Genomic DNA, 26,191 nt, shown 5'->3' with positions numbered 1-26,191 from the left:
AGTACCCACGATAATGTAAAATTAAGCGCAAACATCTAAGTCAATGCAACACAACATAATATGTCTGTTATGCCTAATTATCTATCTATTTATATCTGTCAATCAACCTGCCTATTCATTTATATCTATCTACCAAACTGCCTCTCTATCTATATCTAAATACCAAACTGTCTATCTATCTATCTATCTATCTATCTATCTATCTATCTATGCCTTCTACTCAGCTCGACTCTCACCGCTCCTCTCTCTCTCTTTGATGAAGTAGACTTCTGTACAACCTTAAGATTTTGACAGTTTGATTTTGTGCTACACCAGATAACCTCCACTTAGCATGAAAGTTATAAATTATATACAGTATATAATACATACAAACATACATACATACATACATACATACATACATACATACATACATACATACATGCTAAAAGATTCCACGCTCCTCAATTTTTGTACCATTCAACCTTTATACCATTCTCTATCCCGATACCTTTACTCTCCTTTTCGTGCTTACACTTAACTACTTCTCCCTTGCAGGACAGAAGTAATTTCAGGTCACTGGAATAAGCTACGTGTGGGTAGAATGCAAGAAGAAAGTCATTCGATATAGTTACGCTTCCTCCCTCATCCACTCTTTCCCGTGCCTCTTCCATTAATAGCATCTCAGACCTAACTCCCTGTGTCCGGAATCCCACCCATACATACACTTCCCTCTTACCTACAATACTAACATCCTGCCTCTATAATGCACCATCCTGCACTTCTTCTGCAGCCTTTAATCTGACACTACCACCCCCCAGTTTCTTTCCTCTTCCATTTATCCTGCCATCAAACATGCCTGCAACCTCCGCAGCCTCTTTGTTCGTAGCTCCTCCTGCCCCCGCATCTATCCTTCTGCTGAATCCCTTAGTTCTCATAGCCACTTTTCCACCTCCCTTATTGCACCCAACCACTGCATTTCCCATATAGGAGACTTCTCTCACTGCACGGCACCCACGGAATACAAGTGCTCCAATGTTTCTTCTGTAATGCTATCTACAATGGGTAAACTGGCAAATGGATTAGGGGGAGCACCTCAGCGATATCCGACTTGGCAACGGGTCATCTGTCTCAAAACATTTCCAATTCACAGACCAATCCACCCAGCACATATCGATCTTCGGCGTGACCATCAACCCCAGTTATCATCACTTGCTTCCAGAAAGGACAGGAGCTCATTTCCTCTCTCCAAACCTCCTCCACACACGCCTTCTCACTATACTTCCATTCCCTTCACCCACACTACTTCCATGCTACCACTCATACCCACTCGCAGCTATCATCATCTCAGTCCCACATTCACCACCTCCACCAGTTCCTCTGACGCGCCCACAACCTATACACTTTCATAACTCTCACACGCATACACGTACCTCATTTCTTCCACATTCTTGATCCATAACATTTATGCACACGTGCACACTTTCTTTACTCTCCTCCTTGCAATCTTCTTTTGCTCTGCTCTCCATTCGGTTTCGTCGTCCTCCACGGATTGATTCGCGATACCTATTTCTTTATTACCCACAAGGGGCTAAACATAGAGGGGACAAACAAGGACAGACATAGGTATTAAGTCGATTACATCGACCCCAGTGCGTAACTGGTACTTAATTAATCGATCCCGAAAGGATGAAAGGCAAAGTCAACCTCGGCGGAATTTGAACTCACAACGTAACGACAGGCGAAATACCGCTAAGCATTTCATCCGGTGTGCTAACGTTTCTGCCAGCTCGCCGCCTTATTGATTCCCGATACCAGTTCGTCTCCACTTTTTCAACTTTTTCTCCGCTATCTGAAATTTTTCCAGACTTTTTTCCACTTCCGAAATTTATCTCAGGGTTTTACCAATGCACCCACGTAGGGGATCCCTCCTATTGTATAATGTAATCTATGTTAAGAAATATCTTTTAAGAAATAGCACTTTCTTTCTTTGTTTTAACTGTCTACATGTGGTGCAACCTTGCTTTCCTCCTTACTTTACTTCCAATACTGTACTTATTTGGCAGCCTTCAGATTCTTCAGCCGCGTTTGTTATGGTTAAGTGTTACAAGGTTAGAAGAGGGAAGAACTGTTATGCAGTACTTCATATTGAAGGAAAATGAAAGTGAATGCTAACAGATCCAGCGTTGTACATGGAATAAAGATGCATTCTGGTAAGAGCAAAGATAAATAGGTAAGAGGTGAGCTGGCGGAAACGTTAGCACGCCGGGCGAAATGCTTTGCGGTATTTCGTCTGTCGTTACGTTGTGAGTTCAAATTCCGCCGAGGTCGACTTTGCCTTTCATCCTTTCGGGGTCGATAAATTAAGTACCAGTTACGCACTGGGGTCGATGTAATCGACTTAATACCTATGTCTGTCCTTGTTTGTCCCCTCTGTGTTTAGCCCCTTGTGGGTAATAAAGAAATAGGTAAGAGGTATATATTGGATATACATTGCTCAGTATATTAAAGGGTATTCATTACAGAGGGAGAGAAAAATGCTAGCAATTCCAAATTTGTGTGAATAAAGAGAGGAATAAACAATATATTCTGGTGTGAGTGAAAAAAAAAGATAGATAGGTAAAAGCCTTATATTCGATATATAGTGCTCAGCATATCAGTCCTGAGAGAAGGGGGATGAATAGATGATACTTACTAATATGAGAAAGATCAGTAGATAAATAGATAAGGGCATTGTAGTAGTAGTATAATGAGGGGTATTATTGTCTTGGGAGATGAGAGGGAGGAAATGCCATACAGAGGCCACATAATTATAAATTTATATAAGTACAGAACAAAATCTCCAATACGCACATAGATATATGTGTGTATATATATACTTATTACCTTTATATATTCTTGCCCAAGGATATGGCTATGCTGAGGGGCATATTTATGTATATATGAATATGTATGTATACATATAAGTATTAGTAACTCTATAAGTACACACACACACACACACACACACACACACATATATATATATATATATACACACACACATATTTACATGTGTGTGTGTATGCATGTAAGTAAGCATGTATATCATAAATTTGTATTAAGTGGTAACTCAAGTTTCGACTGATAGCTTATTCATCCAACCGGACTGCTTGGATAAGCCGTCATGCAAAACTTGTCAACATAAATTTTATTATACAGTTGATTTTTTTCTTTCAGCATTATTACCCCAATCAGTAGGTGTTCGGTTATTCTTAAACCTGCTTTAAAATAACCTAAACTTAGCATACATATACAGACACATACACTGACACACACACACACGTATTTATCAATGAGCACAAATACCTGTCTAACTATCGATATATTTGTCTATCAATTTATGTATCTTTTCATCCATTTCAATAACATAAGAACTAATAAATTATTTATCTCTGCGATTTGACAACAAAGTAACTCAAAAGCTATCACTAACATAATTTTCCTTTTTTTTTTTCATTGCCCGAAATAATCAATTTAGCAATTAAACTCTAAAACGTCAAAAGAGTACTGAAATATGATTTGATACTAACCAATGAGAGCAGTTGACTTAATTTTGCCGTTAACCTTTGCTATAACATGTTGGCCATCATACACCATTGTCACATTATTGAATCCTGGAACCTGCAGCAGAAAGGAGACACCAGTAAGATGCTCTAGTTTATAAGGCACACATTACAAACAGCGGATATGGACTAATATTAAACTACGAGTAAAGAAGGACAGTAGAAAGCCAAATAAAAGGAATGGCTGCTCCGTGACTATCAGATATATAGATTTTAATTCAAGATGGATGGTAAGAAACTTAGAGTAAGCTTGTAACCAACCAAGGTTTTCATTTGAGATCATTTATCTTCTAAAACTGTGGCTTTGAGAATGATACGAATGTTACAACACCGTTGTATGTAGTCACAATAAATAATTGTATATTATAACAATTAAAAGAAAACATGTGGTGGCTGACCCCTCGTTATCGAGTATGGCCATTGCACGAAGCTTAATCAATGTTGTTATCGTGCAATGCCTGTGCAAGAAGATTTTTTTTAAGTGAGGAAAGGCCGTGCACTGAGTCAATACCACTCACTAAGCAACAGCAGCTATAACCCGAAAAGAAGAACAAGTCAACATCATTGGTAACCACTGAGCCGCAGGTTTTATGTCGGAGTTATCCCAGTTACCTTCTCCAAGAAGGATGCCCTAACAAAGGCTAGGAGTCCTTCACTCCCAATGGTTTAACCGCGCGATCGGATATTCAGTCCGATTATTTCTATGTCCCTGCGCATGATACAGCCTTAAGACATTTATTGGATGGCCGTTGACTCTCAAGAGTTCCTCCGCTCTTTGACGGGTTTTGTTTTTCATCCCGCAGGGTGTCCAATAAACACCCTCCTCACCAAGCAAGCTTGGTGGGGTTGCTGGTTTAGTCGCCGACGACCCGACCATGCAACAAGTTGTACTGGGTTACATGTTACCAGTAGCACTCGAAAGTGACCTGACATACAAAAGAAAACATGTAAAGAAATCGAAACTAACAAACCTGAAAGAATCTCAAGATTCCAGTTTCACCAAATTCTGTTTTGATTTTAATGGTTATACTTTGCTCGACTGTCGTGATAGCAATGGAAGGCCCTTCTCCATATTCACCATAGCAGTTGGTAACTATTGGTTGTTCTACTGCTCCATAGTTGTACGTAAGAAAGCGTAATTTCAGCAATAACTTTTCACCGAATTCGACATTAGCAAATCTCCATATATTTATGCGACTACCGTCACTGAATTTTGCGGAGCCATTTTCGGTAATAATAACTCTTTCATACCCAGCAAAAACGTTATTGCCACTTTGGTCCGCGAAATCCTCGTTGAAATTATAACTGACAGAAGGTTTACACTCTGGGAAGTAGAAAACAGTGAAAGTAAATCAAGCGAAACAGGTATCTAACTACTCCAAAGTTTGTTAAAGGTTACTTTTTTTTCTTTTGATAAATAATGAAGTTACGTTATAAAATATTTTGAAAATACATATTATTTTGAAGACATTTTGAAAATATATATTATATTTCTATTTTTCACTGTGCATGGTCAGTGGCTGCGAGAAGTAATGGAAGTCATTTTTGGCTGACCCACAAAACTTCCAGCTCAAATTCATTCCATAGAAAAAGAAAAAAAAAAGACTTGATCAATTTGTATTTTCTTAGTTATATTTAATGCATTGTTTTATTAGATAAATTTCAAAATATTTTCGGTTACGGAAGGCTTTAATTATAAGCATCTTACCCACATGTGGTTTCCAGGATTTGCTGACTTTCGCACAAGAACACATACTCTTATCGAAAGCAGAGCCAGGAGCACACGGACGCGATATAGGTCCTATGCCAGGAACAATCTGTATGTAAGAACTTGGATTGTCTTCGTCAGTTAGTAACTCGCATTCAGCTATAAAAATAAATCTCCAGTATTTTAGAAGGCTTTAAACATATACCAAAAGAATCGGAATTTGATCAAATACAATACGTTGGGAAGTGTACCCTACTAATTGTAATTTAATATGAGAAAGTGAAATACAAAATGAGTCTTGGTTATAAAACTAGTGAAGTTTTCCTCATTGTCAACCTTTCACCATGTTACCTATAATTTATCAATTCTGTCGGTCTTTTCAAGAAGTTAAAGTAAATCTGGTCATTTTCCAATTCAGAGATTTCTGGGTTTGGTTCTTTTTCCGTAGTTCTTAATATTGTAGAAGCCGGTGTTTTACGATGTATGAGAAAGAACCAGTCGGTCTTCCTGTAGTACTAAGGTCAATCTGGTGGCCAAAATCGAAGATCTTCCCTGGAACACCGTGACTAATGCATGTGCCAGATTCCGAAGACGTCTTGAGACTGTGGTGAAAGCTGAATGTGGCTACTTTGAGTAAACTTATCTCCCAGCCATAATTTAGTTGATATCTTTTATATTTTTTTTAATATTTTATTTTTGGATAGGAAATTTAGCCCGAAATCCCTGTACTCAGTTTTAAATATTTAGCTTTTAATGCGATAGAAGAGTTTCTGGAAAACATAAAGTATGTTAAAATTTTGGAAGTTTGATAGAACTTATAGGAAAAGATGATAGAAGGGAATTTGTTAAAAATTATGGATGTGATGGGATATTGTTTAGTAAGAACTTCTGGAAGATATGATAAAATTTTCGTAGGATTTATGACAGAAGTAGCAGAAAGAAATTTGGTGGAACATATGGAAGGAAAGGTGGAAGAAATTTTAGAAGAGAATTTTTCGAATAAATTAATGAAAAATGCGAAGAATTATACAGCAAAATACGAGAAAAATAGTTGGCTTGCATTTGTCGTTCTCCACCGTATTCTTGAAATGTGGACAAAGTTGGTTACAGGACCCGTCCGGTTGACATCCTTTTCCTTGTACGTATCTGTGGTTCCTTTGACAACATTTTGCTTCAGCCCGACCATAATGGCACGACCAGTAACCTGCACAGTGATCTCTCATTGCAAAAGTAGAATCTTTTTGCGTTACTAAGCAAGCATCTGTAAGAAATGGGAGAGGATTTTGACATTTCTCTTAACATGCGTTTACATATGTGTTCACACACACACACATATATATATATATATACATACACGCACAAACACACAATAACACATGCGAACACACACACACATGCACGCACACACACACACACACACACTCACTCACACACACACACACCACACACACACACACACATATATATATACACACGGCAAGAAATAATTTTTGCCTCTTTTTATGTAGACAAAAAGGGTTTATAAGACTGCAAAAAGGAAGTGCTCAAATATAATTGAGACAGAGATAAAAACATGGATTAGAGAACATCAAATTCGAGCCAACGACTTTATATATAACGCCACGCCTCCAAACATTTGATCATATATAAATATTACCATGGCCCTTAAACATATGAAGTTTACATAAAAAAAAAAAACACAGAAAGTAAAATATATATAGGCGAATAAAAATAGATATATAGAACGGCCTACCAAGAAGGTCCATACAATCGACTAAAAATGGCAAAGCCAACTCCTGCTTCCCTGCGTTCATCCGGTACCTTCATGACCAAAAGAAAGTGTATCCAACCCCAGCCTCGGTGATCTCCCCCGTGTCGGCAAGGCGTGTCTCACTGAGGGCAGCAACATCAATGCTGTATCTCTGAAGTTCACGATCCACAAGTGCTGTTCGACGTTCTGGTCTGTCACAGTTTTGGTTGTCCATGAGTGTCCTGATGTTCCAGGCTCCAACACATAAAGTGTTTTTCCGGTGGGAGGGGATTTGGGGTTCTTCTTTCGTATTTCTTTCATGTTTCGACCGCGTGATAGACGACCAGTCAGCCGCGGTATGCTGACAGGATGAGATGAGGCAAGCTTTCTTTAGGTCACCTTTTCTAGACCCTTCCCCCTAAGGGGGTGGGAATTAGTGCTATCCCAGAAGAGGGCTGCTCCGTCGTCAGAATGGCTGCCGAACTATGCCCTTGCCGCGGTAGGTTGCAGAACAACCATCCTGCCATGACCGCCCGAGTGCAGGTCCATGGCTAGCAGCTCCCAGCGCAATCCTGCACCTGCCACCGTCACCACTCGCCTATCACCTCATCACATGGAAGAAGAAGAAGAAGAAGAAGAAGAAGAAGAAGAAGAAGAAGAAGAAGAAGAAGAAGAAGAAGAAGAAGAAGAAGAAGAAGAAGAAGAAGAAGAAGAAGAAGAAGAAGAAATAGAGGGGGTGGAGTCACTGAATCCTGGGCAAGAGAACTGTGGAGGCCTTGGGTTACCGAAGCCCAGAATCCCCTCTCGGTCCGGCCGATCTAGCCAGGAGGGACGCAGGACGACACATCCTAGCCACGACTGGACTGCAGGCGCTGCCGGAGAGATGATGGACTTCATCACCTAACCGCCTTAGGGGCTCCACTCCGGATTTAGATACGGTTTACTCCCTAGCCTTTGATTAACAAAATAACCTACCCGCAAGACAGCGGGAGACTCTTGGAGGGCGGGGACGTCTCACTACCCGTGCAGGACCAGAAGGACCTGCCCACTGCCCATACGATATATACAATTTTAAAGAAAGAACACAGTATATACAATACACACAGAGTCCAAAATGCAACATACACAATACATACACACAAACACTCCACAAACATACATAGTTGAATGGCCGTTGACTACGTTGTAGTTCCTTCGCCCTCTGACAGGTCTTATTTTTTGCCTCGTAGGATGTTCAACAAGCATCCACCTTACCAAGTAAGCCTGGTGTGGTTGCCAGTTTAGTCGCCGACCATGGAACAGGTTGTAGTATAAATACCATTAATTATTATAATCATTATTGTAACTAGCATAATTACTATTGATGGTGAGTTGTGTTAATTTAAACGTATGTTTTATCAAGTGTGGACATCTTAGAGCCTGTTCCTGTCTTATGTTTATAAGAGTGATTTAGAAGTAAAAATTTGGTACATTTCTTCCACACAAGAGTCACATCTTTTATCGCCTATTCTACAACATTTTCCCAGGTAATCGAATATAATTTGCTACTATCTTTTAGTGCCCTAATTAGTTTGCTAAGGCTAATTGTATTCATTTTGTCCTTATATCTAAACGAATTTAAATGGTTGGCAATTCTTTGCTTAATATAACGTGAGTTAACTCCAATATAGAAGTACTCCCTATTCTCTAAGGTAACCTTACATCTTTTTCTTTTATTCTTTTATTCTTTTACTTATTTTAGTCATTTGACTGCGGCCATACTGGAGCACGGCCTTTCGTCGAGCAAATCGACCCCAGGACCTATTCTTTGTAAGCCTAGTACTTATTCTACTGATCTCTTTTGCTGATCCGCTAAGTTACGAAGATGTAAACACACCAACATCGGTTGTCAAGCGATGGTAAGGGACAAACATAGAACTCACACATACACACACACATATACGACGGGCTTTTTTCACTTTCCGTCTACCAAATCCACTCACAAAGCTTTGATCGGCCCGAAGCTATAGTAGAAGATACTTGCCCAAGGTGCTACGCCGTGGGACTGAACCCGGAATCATGTGGTTGGTAAGCAAGCTACTTACCACACTGCCACACAATTAGAGTCAGGCGAGCAAAACCCTATTCCTTGCACAATCGCACATAATAGTTCTACTACTTCCATTAATAGTTTTCGCTTCAACTTCACAAGAGGGGATTTCTCAATCCTTCTGTCTATTTTCTAAGTTCTTTCCCACATAAACAACATTCTGACTACTGCGCTTTCTTGGATTCACACTTTCCACTTCCAGGCTATGATTAATTTAATGAGACAATTGCGAATGATAACTCAGAATTTTTGTTGCTACTTCTAGCAATATTTTTAGACTTCCTGTTTTTCCAGATCTTACCTGTTGTACAGTTGACAAGATGTGAGTGCCAACAAGTAATTTTATCTTGATCCCAGTATGTTCCAAATGGGCATGACATGATTTTGGCACGATATTCGCCGTCTGCTCGGAAACATTGAACATATTTGGTGCAGTCATTGGGGTGAGAACTGTAACCAATTCCTCTATCTATTATACAACCTTTGCAAAGACCTGTAGAAAAAAAATTGAAATTTTTTTCTGATTTGAATTGTTAAAGTTTATTCAAACAGATAAAATTTACCAAACGATACCAAACGAAAAGAACAGTATTAGTTTAATCTTTATCTAGTCAACAAAGAGCATTTCATAAAGAATTAAATGTAATATTCTGATTTTTACGCATTTCTTTACGAGTTTAGTGAGATGAGAGCCAAATGACATCAAGAGGTAATTAAAGTATGACACCTTTTTAATGAAACAATTCACAAATTTATGCAGGAATTTTCGTTCTATCGCGTAGTTCATTTACAAATTTCAGACAGACGATAATTAGTTCACTGCATTTCTGAGGGTGAGAATGAAAAGGGAGTGTCCGTAACTCGATGCAACATGAATGTCTCAAGGAGCGTCATACATAGACTACCGATAATTATATTTATGATATTTCTAGCCGATATTTATAACATTCCTACATACATATAAATTCATGCACGCGAACACACTCCAGAACAGGCACGCGCGTAGATATCACAAATTGTTAACAAATAAATTACTACATAAACAAAGTAATTTTGTCTGACACATTCCACCCATTATGTATGACACTCCATCAATTATATCTGACACTCCATCCATCAAATCTGACATTCACCCATTATATCAAACACTCTACCCATTCAGCAGTCACAGTTATTACCCGTGGCAATTATGAAATACTAATATACTTTCATCTTCCATTATATTTCACAAGAATGAATCAGCCGAATAGTTCGGACATAGCTCGTCGTATAGCTGTGAATTTGCTCAATGGATAAGACTATTGGACCTTGTGTGAAATCAGTCGTAGTTAAAGTCAGCTACAAATATTTTATCGTATCTCGATATAATATTTCATTACTCGAGCTATACTTTACTGATTTCCGCCTACTTCAGTTAACCTGGTCAGAAATATAATCGCGATATGGTAAGAATATTTAAAGAGGAAGGGTAATAAATCTATCTTTTTCTCTCTAAATACACACGCGCGCACACACACACATGTATCACTGTTTCTCACATTCCTTCTTTTTGCTTTCATTCTTTCATATTTCTCTATAGCTCTTTCATATTTTCTCTTTCTCATATTTTCTATATCTTTATCAGACCTTCTCTAATTTTCAGAGCAATAATAAACACGTGGCTACATCATGATTTAACAATATATGAATCAGAATGGTGAGGAACGATATCATCTTTAAACTCTGCTAAAGAATTTCCAGGGGGAAACAGGTTCTTTCTCACTGAGAGTTTATTAAAACTAGATTTATTTCAATAAAGAAAAGAGATCGCGTTAAAATATTGAGAGTATTCTATTACAAATTGATAATTTTCATTTTTATTGAAAACTAGCAGTATCGCCCGGCGTTGCTCGGGTTTGTAAGGGAAATAACTATATAAGCATTTTTAGAGAGTTACTTCCCTTATAGATGCCAATTCGGGCTTTCTTAGCCATTTCTGTTTTGGTGTCTTCAAGCCATGAAGTCGTTGTTCTATAAGAACGCTGGTCTCCTTGACAACGCTTTACGACGTTGATTTCCTTACACTCCCTTCCCCACAGCTTCACGAGGGAGGGAAGAAGGGGGAGAAGCAAACAGGTGCAGGTGTGACCATGGACGCCAACTCCGCCGCCATCGACACACGAAAAATTATGCATTAAAATGGAATAAAAAATGATGTTAAATTATTTTTAAAATCGTAGACTCATCGTAGACGCGCGCTAATACTCAGACGGGCTCGATATGAATCACGACTATAAGATACCAGGTTTTGGTTAAACTGCACCGCAAAATGTGGGAGTAGTTAGGAATCTAAATCGAAGCGGACAGACACTCACACAACTACAGTTTTATATATATAGATAACTAACACACATGAATTTGGGTACCGTGCCATACAAATAATAGCAAAAAAGGAGCAGTAGATATTCATTATATACCAAATCTACTACTTGTTATATATATTAGTAAAATCATAATTAATGAAGGATGGAAAAATATTGAGAATAATCTTGAGATAAACTATTAAATTTTAAACCAGCTTTAACAGCATTATACGTATCAGATGGTAAATAATGAGTCGTCATACTCCTTCAAACTATTTTTTCCCACAAACAGTTAATCTGAAATCACTTAGGCTTTCTTGTGCAGACAATTCAGAAATTTAATGGCACTACTTGTTCCAGTACGAAAACTTTCAATCAGGGAAATTACTTTTCAAAAGATTGGCTGGAGGAATAGTTCATTATCAAGGATCTATTAAACATAATGAAGATCTTCCATTTCACGGAGACCGCGAAATGATTTGACAATGGAAGCATTTAGCTACTAATTATCCTTTCGTTTTCTTTTCTATTTTTCTGTACTTAAATGGTTTTCGTCTCATATGAGGGTGCAAAAATCTGAAAAATATAACATTCGATATAACTGTTGTTCAGCACGATAACAAGAGCTAGCAAAGTTTCCTACTCTAGATACTGTCATTGTTTTACATCTTCAAACAGATACTTAAACGGATTAAATAAATAAAAGCATAAATAAATGCCAACAATGTCGTTGTTTATTGTTTTAAATTTTGTTTGCACTACGCTCACAGTTATCTAAATGTGGAGTCTATACGCATACAATCGTTTGTAAATCATTGTGCCTTTGTAGGATTCAAATTTCAAGTTGAAAGAAGGCAAGTTTTTATTTCATTATTTTATTGCTTCCTTGTTATTTTCTTAATTTGACTGATTTAATAATTGATGGGAAATTACTTATCAAGTTGTGAGATTTATAAGATTATGGGTTCATTAAAGAAGTTTAAACACGGGCTTCGTGCACGAAGACAAGTTTACAGGAAAACATTCCTACGTGTTGTTCCTAGTGAATCATCTGTAAATTCACCAAAAGTCATCTTCAACTCAAAAATTTGTTAATAAATCAAAGGGCTAATTTCATTACTTCCCACCACAGCGTACAGGCATGTCTTCCTAGTTATGAAGTTAAGACATAAATCCATCAAATAAGTTAGTAATTCAACATTTCAGGCACTCGCCCGACGATTTTGTTTCTATGATATAAGCGACAATGTTTGTTTTGATACTTACTTTGTAAATTGCTTTGTTCTGATGATTTAGATAATTTTAAAACTAATGTTTCTTTTTTCTTAGTAGTTACAGATGTCGCAGCCGAGGATTTCGTCGTGTTTGCTGTAATACTTGTTAATGTTGTTGTTGAAGGTAAGGTTGTTGTAACGATGACTGAAAAGAGGCAAACAGACTTTAGATTTGGGCAAAATGGTGTATTGTTAGAGTAAATAAGGTATACAATTTCAATGCTAATTACTTACAGTAACCTGACTTTTTCCTAATTATGATACTCTATGAGTGACAAGAAATTGTAATTTCATAAACAATGTAAGAGATATACATGATGAAGTGAGGCGCTATCCAGTTTGTTGATAACCGTATCAAGAAAAGACTCAACGTTACTTCATTTATTACTTGTAATGTGCGCAAGCTTTGCACACGCCAGATAATTTATTGAATTAGGATGCAGAAACACGTGTTATGAAGACCGATGTCATTCATAGTCCAGATATGCTTTGACATAAATTGTCTTTAAAATAAATTTCTTTTCTGAGCCAGTTACCGCAGAGAAGCTCTCACCACGTTTGAACGTAGATGAACGTGTTAAATGTAATTGAAGATTTGTTTGATTTAATTGAAGATTTGTTTGATTTAACAAAACCACCCAACCCTGGAAACTATTTGAGCCAATTTAGCGGTATCAAAAAAACTTCACTCCTTATTACCTACCAGTTTTGGAAGCCTTGAAAATTGTAATGGGAGCATACACACACTTGTGTGTGTGTGTGTGTACACGTGTGTGTATACATGTGTGTGTACCTGTGTAAGTGATTGAAACCTGGTATAACGTAGAACTGAGCTATCTGTTTCAGGAGTTAGGATACTTAACATATATAACTGAATAGTGTTACATTGTAATAAATGTATATTGGCCAATAATCGATATTATACTCTGAATTCTATATTGGTTAGGGAATATCAAAATAATTTTCATTTGTTGTGTTACATATCTATTTCAACAACGGTAAACCGTTTAACTTTCCCCCACTAATGTAGAAATTCAAATCCAATTCTGAATAGTATCAGATATATCAAATATAAAACGATCGATTTGCACGTCAGAGGCGCTTTGGACTTCCGCCAGTTTCCTCTGGCTTCCTCTCGACCGGGCGTGGATCGCCATCTTTCAGGTCCCCGGCTGCCTGCTACACCTGAGTCGGAGCGGGAACGCGACGACGCGCGGAAACGCGGTCGCGAACGCGGGGACTCGACCTAGTAACGATGCTTCGAGGCACCACGCGCGCCTCGACGACGGCGCCCGGAGGCACCGGCGCCGGCGATGCGAGCAACGACGTGTCACATTCTCGCTTTCGCTGTGCCGTCGTATTTTTTAATCATTTCTAACAACTTCACGTTTTTTACAGTAATATACAGGCTGTTCGGGCTAAATTTGATAGCTGGCATGAAAAAAAAGTACTTTAAAAAATCAAAAAGAATCAGCTAGATGATGGCTGGGAGATAGTTTCCGTTAAGTAGCCACCCTGAGCTTTCACGACGTCCTCAAGACGTCTGCAGAATCTGGCATATTCGTTAGTCCCAGTGTCCATGGGAAGATCTTCAAACAACTCTTAGCCGCCAGCTCCGCCTTGGTATTTCAGGTAAAGCGGTTGGTGTCTTTGCCAACCGTGCCCCACATATAGTAACCCATGGGATTACAATCGGAGAAAAATTAGGAAGCCAGAAATTAGAGCTGGTGAAGTCAAAGAAATTCTCCGAAAGCCACTTTTGACTCTTTCTGGATGTATGGCAAGGAGATGAAGCCTGCTGTCATACATAAGGTCTTCTAGCAGCAATCCGATCCAGTCATGATGTGACCACAGTTTCCAGCACTTTCACATGGTCATCTGAATTGAACTTAAGGCCCTGTTCAAAGTTGTGGTGCGGCATGACGTCACTCTCACAGAAGTCTTAAGGTATGTCACTTAAGACATACCTTAAGACCGTCACTACTAGGGGAACTTTGTTTCATTGATGTCAGTGTACGTCTTACAGCCTTCACAAAGAACTGAGCAGCAGTCATGATGTCGGCATTTTGATATCCGGTGAAAATCATCATGACACAATAACATTTCTTAGACCAATATTTAAACCAAATTTTAACATTTATACTCTCCAACGTTGTTAACTCTTCATCAATATATCAAGATCTTCCTGAAAAAACAAGCCATGGAAATCGTCAGATTTAACACGAACACCCTGCAGAAAAGAAGCTACTTTAGTGAAGGTCTCCTATTAAACCACAGTGGCATAACAAGATATTCATCTCGATCTATTTAATATGAGGGGAAATCTAAGGTGAGAAGGACTATCAGAAAAGATGTAGAACCAGATTAAAATGACATGCAGTGTTTAGGTACATTTCTATGTTCTGCGTTCAAATCCGGTCGGTGGCTCTCTACTTTATAGTCTATATAAATTGAATACCCGTTGTTACATATAAGAGTGCTTCATTTGGATTCTAACCCTTCCACAAAAACGTATGTACTTATGTCAGTATAAAAAAAGTAGCTTATATTTCTACGTTAATCTTTAACTAAAACCAAATTTGAAATTAAAGAAAAGCCTATTTTCACACTTACTCTTACACAAAAGTTTTCGAAGTATTCCAACAATTCCTTGCAAACCGGAGAAATTAGAAACATCAAACATCTCTCTTTCAGACGTTGCTATTTGACTCAGTTCAGCTCTGGAGATAGCATGACCGACTCCAACAGTTAACATCACAATACCAGCAGATTTGGCCTTAAGTGCTTCTTGAGTGGTTTGTATTGGGTGTTTAGATCTACCATCTGTAATAACAATTGCTACCCGAGCTGCGTTGGGTCTGGATTCAGCCTGCAATAATAAACATGTTGTGGTTAAGTTTGTAGAAATGAAGAATTAACACCAGTTCTATAGAATTTTACTGAAAATTATTCAAACTTTTCAACTCTCTTGGAGACTATCATAACTCATTACGTTCCAAAGTTACTAGTGTAGAGATTCTGTTTCTATTTAGTGTATATAGGACAATTCAACTTTAGGAGATAATTCAAATACAATCACTCTGAGAAATAGTATGTATATACAGGGTAAGTCATTCGTGGGATGTATTATATACAGGGATGTAGTATATACAAGTGCAACATTAAAATAATTACAAAATTAAATAGGCAAATAAAATAAATGATAAAACTCTTACAACTGCACTGATATAATATGCGGAGTAACGTTGAGAGAAATATTGTTCTACATGGTGAAATTACATAGAAAAATGTCAATGAAAATTTGTTGTTCATTTTGAGGAATTAATTATAGTAGTAAATGTACCTATTGGTCTCATTTTAAATGTATAGTCTATTTCATTTAAAATGGATTGTGTGTATAAATTCCAGTTCACCGGACAAAGAATCAATGACAGTTTGCACACTTTATAACTTTATGTAATAACATTATTACATAGTCAAACACGCGTTACCTACATAAGTGTGTGTGTATGCACACACACACACACACAGATATGTATACACGCACAAACACACACAACCACGCACACACATACACACGCACGCACGCACACACACACTCACACTCACACACATATACACACACACATACATATACATACACACATACAGTTTTTTACTCTGAAATTAAAGTAAGCTTATGGTGGGAATATCTATAATTATTCATTATTATGTAGGGTTGTGAACATAAATATATCTTTTATCATTTACTTGTTTCAGTCATTTGACTGCGGCCATGTTGAGGCACCACCTTAAACGGTTTTAGTCAAACAAACCGACCCCTAGGACTTTTTTAAAGCCTGTTATCTATTGTATCGGATTATTTTTTTGCCGAACCGCTAGATTAAAGCAGTGGTGGGGAAGAAACTCAGACACAAAGACACACATACACACACACACACACACACACACACACACACATACACACACACACACACACACAAACAAACAAACAAACACACATATATTCCACTGCGAGATATGTACTCGTCTTATAGGGTTGAAATCATCCTAGTTATACAGGTTTACTACCCTATATCTATGATAAATATCACATTGATATAAATGGGTATATTAAAAATGTAGAATATTATAAAGAAGAAAACAGAGCGTATATAGATATAAATTAATTTATTAACATATAGTTAATTAATTTTACTCAATACTAATTACAAATTTGTAAATAAAATAAAATAAAATTTGCATTTAGAATATGATATGAGTAAAATCTCATCAGGGCTAATTGGCATAAAATGGTTACATGTTGTTTGGTTGATATTTTAAAACAGACTGAATAAATGAAGATATGTTTATATGTATGTGGGTGTTCAATATATTTCATAATAAAATAAAATAAAATGTGAATAAAAATAAAAATAAATAAAACAATATAGCCGTTATAAATTTCTGTCTATAGATTTTACTAATCTGTGTGAGTGCGCGCACGCGTGCTTGAAAGAATAAACAAATTCATTTACTTATTTATGCTTCTGCGCGTTAATGAAAATTTAAAAAATAATAATATGTTATATGCGCGTATGATTTCCGCTTATAATTATTTGTGTGTGTGTGTGCATGTTAACTTATTTTAAAACAAAGGGACCATTAAAGTTGGATTTACATTAATATCTCTTATGTTTACCAGTAAGATTGTCAATTAATACATATCATTAATTATTATAAATATTAATTGATTATTAAATTCATGGATATGAAACAATAAATATTATTATTAATTAAAACTAACAATTTAGTCTTAATAGTTATTTGAAATTATTCTATCTATTTAATTTGTATTAATCCAGAGTTTAGTATAATGTGTATCTCATGATCAGGTTGGGTATCTTCTCTCTATATATAAACGGCAGTTTGTCTGTGTGTGTTACTGTGTGTCTGTTAGGTTGTACCCTCACCCTGACCACGGCTTTCAACCGATTCTGATGAAACTTGACACACACATAGCCCAATGTCATAATTCAAAACTAACGCAGCGAAAATTTTGAAAAGTTCCCCCAGTTCTGAAAAAAATCGATAAATTCGACATTGGGTCGAGAATCAGAAACACAAACCACAGACTGTCTAGGGGACGCAACTCGACCTTTTTAACTAAAAAAAAATTTACCATCATTTTTTTTCCATTTTTTGGCTATAACTCTCTAAAAATGCTTTATAGTTATTTCCCTTACAAACCCGAGCAACGCCGGGCGATACTGCTAGTTTAATATAAAGAATTCGTGTTTTACGTCATAAAAGATTGTGTTGTTTGTATTAGACCTCATTTTGTTTATAGATTAAAAGACATATACTAGCATAACATTATGTGTGTCTTTGTGTTTGAGTTTCTCCCCCACCACCGCTTTAACTTAGTGTTTCGGTAAACAACCTCTACAATAGGTAACAGGCTTTTAAAAAAGTCATGAGGTCGGTTTGTTTGACTAAGATATATTTATTTATCGAATTTTATTGAATGATATTAAATTGTATTATATTTTATTTTATTTTATTGTACTTTCGAAATACATATTGAGAGAAATGTTTACAACATAAAATAGATTCTTGACGGCTATTAAGAAGTTTAAGTTTCAAAGTCAAGATTTGATAGATTTCGTGTACACATAAGTCACAGCGTCTTTTACTAATATTATAGGATTTAGCATGACTAATAATTTCCCACTCTTTACATTCCTTATTATTATCTTTTAGCTTCCAAATAAATTTGCTTAGACTGGTAGAATTTAATCTATACCTATTCTTAAATGTAGTTTCATGGTTTGCGATTCTACACTTTACGAAATTTTCCGTATATCCAAAATAAAAATAATATCTAACGACTATATTGTTTTATGCATTTTTATTCGCATTTTGTCTTATTTATTTTTATTTTTATTCTTATTTTATTTTATTTTATTTTATTTTATTATAAAATATATTTAACACCCACTCACACATATAAACATATCTTCGTTTATTCAGTCTGTTTTAAAATCTCAACCTAACATGTAACCCTTTTATGTCAATTACTCATATGATATTCTAAATGCAAATTTTATTTTATTTATAAATTTATAATTAGTATTGAGTAAGATTGAAGGTATTTTTAATTAACTGTATGCTAATAAATTAATTTATATCTATATACTCTCCATTTTCTTCTTGTTTATAGTCTCTTGTTCGAGATTATAATAGAAGACACTTGTCCAAGGTACCACGCAGTGGGACTGAACCTGGAACCATGTGATTGGGAAGCAAGCTTCTTACCACACAGCCACGCCTGCGCCTATACATGTTCAGGATTCGTTCGTGTGTTGAATAAATTTTATTGTGACTTACCTCCATCATTTCGGTTACCTTCCTGATTCCAGCTGCCGTATCTGTTCCGTCTTTGGGATGATGCAGACGATTTGCTAGAAACTTTAACGTTTCCTTCGAGTGAAATTTTTTCAAGCCAATAACATCTCCAATATTGCTCGAATACACAATAATTCCGATATGTATTGTGTTTAGACCGATGTCGAAACTACCGATCAATTCTTTCACGAAATTTTTGCTTCTCACCCAATCGTTGTCACTGATGCTATCAGAACCGTCAAGTAATATGACAACATCTACAGGTTGATTACATTTCATTTCTGAAACAAAACAAAACAAATTCTTAATGAAAGTGTTATAAAGAAAAACCTAATTTAAGGGAAATATTCGATTTGTAGCTAATTATAATCGTTTTCTCTTTCTTTTAGACAGCTGAGAGGCAGAGCCTGTGACCATTTTACAGAGTGTCAGGGGCCTCGTGTGTGAGGAAGTCATCCTCAAACTGGAGACCTCACCTGAATGCTTACAACTATGTCGACTCTTAAAGGCACCCAGAGTACAGTACTATGGTGTTATACTGGATGATGGATTGAGTCTGTTACTAATGTACGCTGTGGCGTGATATGAGCTCAAAACGCAAAGAGCAGAATCAAAAATGCCGCCCGATATACTGCCAGTGTTGCTAGTGCAAAGCCCTGGATTGATAGGCGCGATTTGAATTCACACCGCTAACTAACCAGCTTCTATTTAGCATTGATTAACGGTCAAAATGTCCATTCGTGATCATTGTATATTCTGCCCAAACCTAATATAATTTGAATTACATTATTTAGCGTATACTTCCATTTTAAACACAGTAGATTGTAATTTGATAGAAATATGGTTGCTATTTTTAACGGAACGAATTCACCGGTAGTTTGATATTATTTTCTGTTATATTTCAATTTGTGTGTGTATGTGAGAGAGAGGAGGGGAGAGAGATTCACACATATAAATAATGTATTGATCACAGAAGCAAGGGCAGCGTCCATGATAGTTTTCAGGGTCACTTTGAGAGAGGAAAAGAGGAGATAAGCCTTAGACCAGACACTTGGCTATTAGGCTTGCAGCATAGCATAACCTGTTAAAGTATACATGCCGAGTGACGGGGTTAAACGGAGTGCCGGATTAACAATAACTACCTCAATATTCATTATAAAAATGAAATCACGCGGTATTGGACTTTCTAAACAAAATTTTATAACATTTGTTGTACATTTCTTTGGAGTATTGGCACCAACGTATATGATATGAAATTCAAAGTGAAATTCAAGAGAAATCAAAATCAGATAGTGGATACAGTATAGTAAGAGGTTAGACTGAGTTGCCGAAATAGTAAAAAGAAGGCTGAGTACAATATGCCTCGGTATTCAGAAGATAGGTTCTTCTAAGTCAAAATTAGAAATTAAACCAAATTCGAAAACATCTGCAAGTTTGGTCTGTCTTCAAGAACATCTCTTTAAATATTGTATTTCCATGTAAGGCTAAATTTGGTAGATTTATTCTTTAACATAGAAACATGGTGTTTTTTCGAGTCACTTTCAATGTTTTTATCTTATGAATTGTGCAGAGGTTTGCGGTCAGCTTTGCTGACAATGAATCATTAGCGTATATATAACTTACCTTCGGTATAAATTTTTGGATGATAAGCAAAAAATAACCCTAGAACTAGCCAAATAGAAACTGAAGTTTTCAGGGAAAGCCACATTTTGTTTATTTCAATCTGAAATTAGAAGACAATTAGTGAAGTAAGTTTTTTTTTGTGGGGAGTGTAATTTGTTTAATCTTTTATTGTTTTCTTTTTGACATCAACCCCGGTTACCAAAATGTGAAATTATAATTAACAGATAATCAACTAGACATGTTATTTTGGCAGTTAATTCGAAAAAGAATACAGTCATTAATATTTAGCAGACACAGTCCATTTGCATGAATTGAACGTGTAATCGACATACATTTACGAAGCACTGAAATGGTGGCCATTCATCGGCTTGACAAGAAAACATAATAATAATCGTATGATATACAATCCCTGTTATTTGTCTTGAAACATTGAAGTTATCGTCTTGAATCGTTTATCTCTGGAATCGTATTTTTTATACCTTGCTGAATCTGCAGAAATGGGCAGTAACTATGTCATTCTTAGGCCTTCTGAAATCAGTGAGAATGATGTCTTTAACCATTGCAACTCAATGTTGTCATCAGTATGGGGCCTCGAGGATGGAAACAACATGGGTAATGAAAGAAAAAAAGTGGATGAAGAATGCATGAGTAGAGGTAATATGAGCGCAGCCAGCTCCGAAGAGAAAATATGCTTATTGCAGCAGTAGGAAAGGTGTGGAAAAGAGACAAGACACATATGAAAACCAGAGTCTAAGACACATATAAAAACCAGAGTCTGAGAGTGGCTAATCAGTCGGTGACCATTTCTGGGCGATATCTGTTTTTGTGCAGCAGCGTGGTTCTAGTGGTTACTCCGTTGTGCGTTGTGGGACTCACTTTAGCTTTGCAGAGTGCCAATAATTGTTGGGAGCTGAAGTATCTTCTTTCCCTGACGAGAAAGGCAAGTTGTTGCAATACGATCCTAGCTATGTTAGGGATTAGCTTTCACCTGCGGAGAAGCTCGACAATAGTAAGGCCTAATATCGGGTCATCCCATAAATAATGGAGTTTTTTCAATTACCTGAACAAAAAGTCGGAGGGGGACGGGATAAACTACGTGCATCAACTTGCTATAAAAGCAGGTATAATTTTACCTAGTACTTATTCTTAATGCAAAATTTGAAGAGTGCAGTTCGTTTTTAACAGTTATTTTGTCGAGGCTATAATGGAAGTGACAAAGGTGCATATTCAGCATATTTTGCTTTATGAGTTCAATAAAAGCAACAACGCAACGGAAAGTGCGAGGAATATTAATGCAGTATATGGGGATATGACAATAAGCGTAAGCCAGTGGCAACGGGGGTTCCAGAAATTCCGAGCCGGAAACTACAGCCTAGAAGACGAGCCTCGTCCTGGATGATCTGTAGAGCTCGACGAGGACGTCCTGCAAACCCTGGTGGAACAAAATTCCATCGTGACTGTTGAACTAGCAGAGAAGCTTGGATTTGGTCATTCAACCATTCATCGACACCTCCGTGCCATCGGAAAAGTCAGCAGATTGAGTCAATGGGTTACTCACAAACTTTCCGAGTCTAATCGTGCGCAGAAAGTGATTGTGTGCTCTTCTTTGCTGTCACGTCTTACGGATGACCCTTTTTTGGACCGACCGGCTAGTGACAGGTGATGAGAAATGGGTTCTCTATAAAAATGTTAAGCGCCGTAGACAGTGGATAGGGAAAGTAGAAACATCGGCACCCCAGTCTAAAAGAAGGTCTTCACCCACGTAATGAGTTGTTATCTGTTTGGTGAGATATGAAAGGTTTAGTCCACCTTGAACTTTTAAACCCAAACCAAGCGTTAACAAAGGAGATCTATTGCGAACAGCTTGAGCAGCTTAAGTCAGCGCTAGAATAAAAACGACCTCCTTGGTTTCAAGACGAAAAATGTTCTTCCATCAGGATAATGCTCGGCCACATACAGCGAGGATGACACTCGAAAGACTGCAGCAGTTTGAATGGGAAACGATTCCTCACCTACAATATTCGCCGGACATTGCTCTATCTGATTATCATTTATTCCGCAGTCTTCAAAATCATTTGGACGGAAAAAAACATGAATTCTGTAGAGGAGTATTTTTCATCACGGACAAGTGAATTTTGGAAAAGATAGAGGGAAGAGCATTGTAGAAAATGAAGGAGAGTATATTTTAGATTAAAAAGGAACTTTGTTTATCTTAATTTTGAAAATAAAAGAAGTATAAAAAAACCACATTATTTATGGGATGAATCAATATTTAAAGCGAACGTCGGGACTTTAGCTGATTGCCCCTCATGTTTATGTGGATGTAGTGTAATAAATTTTTTCTTCATATCATACTTTTTAAGAAGACCAAAACTAAACTTAAACATATGACTAATGCTCTAAAATCTATGTTGCATGCTTCTAAAGTGCATATACCATGACTGTGCCTACGTCCGATAGCCATATTAGAATGACAGCCTTTTTCTGGAAACTTTTTTCTGTAAAACACTGTTTCAATGTAGCGACGAAAGTATAAAACCCAACTCAATTATTTTTGTAAATCCTTTCTCTCAAATAGCATAGAATTCTGTGAGAAAGTCCTGGAAATGTGGTTTGATGCATTGTACTTATATTTAAGCGAATGTCGGAATTAGTGAGTGTCATAAATTCCGCTTTAATAGGTGGATGTGTTATTAAATTCTCTATCGTTACATTGCGTGTTTAGTCTTCGCAAGTTTTGAATCAGTAAATTGGTAGAGGCTACACTCCGCTTTTGCGGATGGCTACCATAGGTAACATCTGAAACACTGGCTGTAAATATACATACATGTATATGTACGTATATACATACATGCATGTATATATGCATATATATATATATATATATATATATATATATATATATATATATATATATATATATATATATATATATATATATATATATATATATCTACATATATATATAAATTAGGGTATCTACGAGATACCACCATGCTGAAAACAGCAGCCATAATCTAACTTTAAAACGACCTAAATTTTCCTATATCAACACGGAGAAAAAAAACAGAGACAAGATGAAACTAGTAAAAAATTACTGGATAATTCTAATTTATAATTTTGATAATTATTACCTTTGAAGGTTATTTTTTCATGCTGACCACTTGATAAAATCGTTATTTTATTTTCAAATTGACGATCTTATCCATATCTATATAAATACATACATGCATACATACATATATATATATATATATATATATACATATATATATATATATACTCTTTTACTTGTTTCAGTCATTTAACTGCGGCCATGCTGGAGCACCGCCTTTAGTCGAGCAAATCGACTTTGTAAGTCTTTTGCCGAACCGCTAAGTGACGGGGACGGTTATCAAGCAATGCTAGGGGGACAAACACAGACACACACACATATATATATATATATACATATATACGACAGGCTTCTTTCAGTTTCCGTCTACCAAATCCACTCACAAGGCATTGGTCGGCCCGGGGCTATAGTAGAAGACACTTGCCCAAGATGCCACGCAGTGGGACTGAACCCGGAACCATGTGGTTGGTTAGCAAGCTACTTACCACACAGCCACTCCTGCGCCTATATATATATATATATATCACTGTATCAAAGGTTATCGAATATTTTCTTACACTACTAGTCACAATACACTCCTTTGCATTGTTGTAGCTTTCAAATAATGCCATTCCATTGGCTTGGCAGATTTGCCAGCATTTCCTCTGAACGGAACACCAGTCCGTCGCAGGGTTACTCATTCACAGCTGAATGGACTGGAGCAAATTGAAATGTCTTTGCTTAATAACATAACCGCACCGGGCCGGAATGAGTATTCAAACAACGCTTTTGCAATCGTGAGTCGAATACCCTAACCACTAGGACACAAGTCTTCAAACACACACACACACACACACACACACACACACACACACGCACGCACAAACATAAACACACACACATATACGGGTGCCAACGTCGTATAAGAGAAATTCGACAAAATTTTCTCTGGAACTTATTGGTACCAATTTCTTACAGACTCGTAATAAAATCAAATTAATGAACAAAATAAACGTTGTTTTGTGTCCCCTCTTTGTCATCATCATCATCTTTTACTTTTAAGAGTAAGTTTGTATACTTTTGCGAGTGATATACAAGCTGATACAAATGATTATATATGCTTTTACGAATACCTCTAAACATTTTTACAAGTGGGTATATAAAATTTTACACACTGTTGCGAGTGGATATATATATATATATATATATAATATATATATATATATATATATATGTGTGTGTGTGTGTGTGTGTGTGTGTGTGGTGTGTGTGTGTGTGGTGTGTGTGTGTGTGTCTTTTACGAGTAGCTATATATACATTTACGGTGGGAAGATAAAACTTTTTGTTTATATAGTTTTATGAACGGGTATAAACTTCCAAATTGAGAAAAAAATTAAATATGGCGTATTAAAGGAATCGAAAAATCAATTTCAGCGAACAAGAAAAGAACACAAAAGAAAATTCACTTACTTGTAGAAAATAGTTTTAAAATTAAGGAAAATAGGAAAGTATTGCTTTTGTGCAATTTTAAAATTTCTTTCTCACAAATGGTAAAAAATGATTTTTTGAGCTTTTTTTAATGAATTAAATGTATATAATATATTTTGAGTTAATTACTCTGCAAACTTGACTTTCATAAGTGAAGCACTTCTTATAACAGATTGCCTGTCAGCCCTGTGCATGAACTTTGGAAAACAATGTCACTGCGCAATGTTAGATAAAGACATGTTACTGAAATACTTAACTAGATTGTTTCAAATTTTGAAAGTATGTGACCTCGTGTCACCCATCCTTTGATAAATACTGTCATCATTTTGAAGACAGGTAAGCCAAGAGGAGAAGAGAAATACTAATGATATATTTTAACATAAAGTAAAATAAGATTTCAAAAAAATGTGTAATACTAACTAGACAAGAAAAGAATTACTGACAACATGGACTGAAACAATGTTGACTGTCACGTATGTCTAATTAGAAGCTTTCATATTATTATAGAGAGGTAACTTTATAATAACATTTGAAATATTTAGCGTTAAGATCTCATCTAAGTTATAAAGATAATAATCACTGTCAACGTGTGATATGTCCTGAAAAATCAACCGTGAGGCGATGGACACGAGGAAATACTACGCCAAATTATTACAGCTTGCCACGACGTTACTCTGACAAACTATTGGTAGAGGATGCTTTAATGGCTCAGTTCTGGAGGATTAGCACTGAGAGACTAAATAACTGACAATATCTTTATCATTCAGCAATAAAGTTTTCATGACAAAAGTCCCTGTAATGAATTGTAGAAACTGCGCAGAGAAACGGGGCGCAATTTAACACTGTATCAAA

The 26,191-nt window shown here is 36.5% G+C and overlaps 1 protein-coding gene across 5 annotated transcripts in view; it reads right to left on the bottom strand.

The window, feature by feature from the left end:
* Positions 1–25,565, bottom strand: part of LOC115214778 (protein PIF-like) — a 35,833-nt gene extending 10,268 nt beyond the window's left edge. Inside the window, exons 1-10 of one of the 5 annotated variants that reach the window (XM_036505294.1) lie at positions 25,322–25,565; positions 20,758–20,857; positions 19,117–19,415; positions 15,361–15,616; positions 12,740–12,892; positions 9,433–9,624; positions 6,353–6,553; positions 5,293–5,451; positions 4,556–4,908; positions 3,552–3,642 (exon numbers count right to left, since the gene is read on the bottom strand). In XM_036505294.1, the coding sequence (XP_036361187.1) occupies positions 3,552–3,642; positions 4,556–4,908; positions 5,293–5,451; positions 6,353–6,553; positions 9,433–9,624; positions 12,740–12,892; positions 15,361–15,616; positions 19,117–19,415; positions 20,758–20,842 (1,789 nt within the window). In that variant the 5' untranslated portion in view covers positions 20,843–20,857; positions 25,322–25,565. Of the gene's footprint in view, positions 1–3,551; positions 3,643–4,555; positions 4,909–5,292; positions 5,452–6,352; positions 6,554–9,432; positions 9,625–12,739; positions 12,893–15,360; positions 15,617–19,116; positions 19,416–20,757; positions 20,858–21,633; positions 21,725–25,321 lie in introns of those variants that run through there. The other 4 variants (XM_036505295.1, XM_036505296.1, XM_036505297.1 and 1 more) reach the window with 4 other exon arrangements.
* Positions 25,566–26,191: the final 626 nt, after the last annotated feature.

Source organism: Octopus sinensis, linkage group LG8 (genome assembly GCF_006345805.1).
Source record: "Octopus sinensis linkage group LG8, ASM634580v1, whole genome shotgun sequence".
Classification (NCBI taxonomy): Eukaryota; Metazoa; Mollusca; class Cephalopoda; order Octopoda; family Octopodidae; genus Octopus; species Octopus sinensis.
This window is presented reverse-complemented; position numbering and strand designations above follow the sequence as displayed.